The sequence below is a fragment of the Sinocyclocheilus rhinocerous genome, unplaced genomic scaffold (assembly GCF_001515625.1).
Source record: "Sinocyclocheilus rhinocerous isolate Xijiao unplaced genomic scaffold, SAMN03320098_v1.1 scaffold11300, whole genome shotgun sequence".
In the NCBI taxonomy this organism is placed as follows: domain Eukaryota; kingdom Metazoa; phylum Chordata; class Actinopteri; order Cypriniformes; family Cyprinidae; genus Sinocyclocheilus; species Sinocyclocheilus rhinocerous.
The window spans coordinates 1-1,399 of NW_015623119.1; the positions used below are offsets into that span (position 1 = coordinate 1).

Sequence of the window (1,399 nt, forward strand, 5' to 3'; positions counted from 1 at the left end):
ATTTTTACATTAAGATAAGTTTTAAGGGGCAGGTCAGGTAAAATAGGCAAAAACTGCATTACAGTCATTTTTGGACACTTTTTAAATGCAAATATATTTTTTTTTTTGTGTGAAATTTCAGCCTATCATATGTTTGATAAACTGGTGAACAAAAATTTTAAGGCAGTGTTGAATTTAAACATTGTATTACTGTATTTTCTGAACATTTTTTTAATAGATGTCAGGTCAGGAAATTGTACACTATTTGTTTAATTCCTATTGGCCATAACAATGGTTAAGTTTGATTTATTTATTGATTTATTTATTTTTCCGTTTACATGCTTCATTATAGTTTTACTGTTTAAATTCTGATACAAGGCCTGTAACAGGCCATCTAGTCACCATTTGTAACAACTTACCCCATACAGTGTGTTGACAGGCCCTGTTGTTATAGAAGTCAGTGTGTGTTACTCTAAATGATCTGTATCCTTTTTATAGTCAATAATGGCAGAACAGAATATTTCACTGTTTTAATAGTTTTGTCTAAGGTTAAAGTCTAAACAGAAATTGACTTTGAAAAAGAAACCCATCCTGAGAAATACTCATTCTTTTTACTAATTATGTTTATTCCTCATTGTAAACCACATATGAACATGAACCCTGCTGAGTTAATTAAATTCTAATATCATTTTATTTTTTAATAGTTTCAGAGATATGTGGAAGAGAGATACTAGAGGGAACGTCCTGCACCATCAAGCTGAAAACAACAAACACTGACAGACCTAATGAGATTAAATGGATCCATCGCACTAGCGGTGACGTAATTCACAGGAAAAATGGGAAGATCAGGACAAACACTCTAGATGGAAATATGGAAGATGATGGATCATTAACATTTCACAATGTTAGTCTGAATAACACCGGCAAATATAAATACATTTTTTATGCTGGTGATGGTACAGAGACCAGTGGAGAAGAGGAAATTAAAGTTTATGGTAAGAAAACAAATATTTGTACCCTTCCAACACAATGCAAAGAATAACACAATAATATTTCTACAGTAGTTACAGTAGTAGGAAATAACCACCATGTTTCTGTCACAGCAACGGCTCCTAAACCTACTCTGACAGTGACCATCAACTGCAAAGATGGGAACGCTACACTCACCTGTGACATTAGAGACCGTACAGATCTGACTGTCTCCTGGTATAAAGAAGACAATATCATCCAGAATGAAAACAACCCAAAACTGCTCTTGACATCTGCTCAAATACAGGAGAATAAACCGTACTCATGCAGTGTAAGCAATCCTGTCAGCAATGAGCAAAGTGACAGCGTTACTGTATCATGTAAGTCAATTTTTTTTATTTTACAAGCTTCTCATTCTTCAATGTACTAACTTTGTGTTATAATTATGCAT

The 1,399-nt window shown here is 33.5% G+C and overlaps 1 protein-coding gene across 1 annotated transcript; it reads left to right on the plus strand.

Annotated features, from left to right (window-relative positions):
• Positions 1 to 683: 683 nt before the first annotated feature.
• Positions 684 to 1,328, plus strand: LOC107735929 (putative pregnancy-specific beta-1-glycoprotein 7; the record flags this gene model as incomplete). The annotated part of the gene is made up of 2 exons (XM_016547755.1): positions 684 to 974; positions 1,083 to 1,328. Coding segments are annotated over 2 exons (537 nt in total), but the record flags the coding sequence as incomplete, so codon positions are not given.
• Between the last annotated feature and the right edge of the window lie 71 nt (positions 1,329 to 1,399).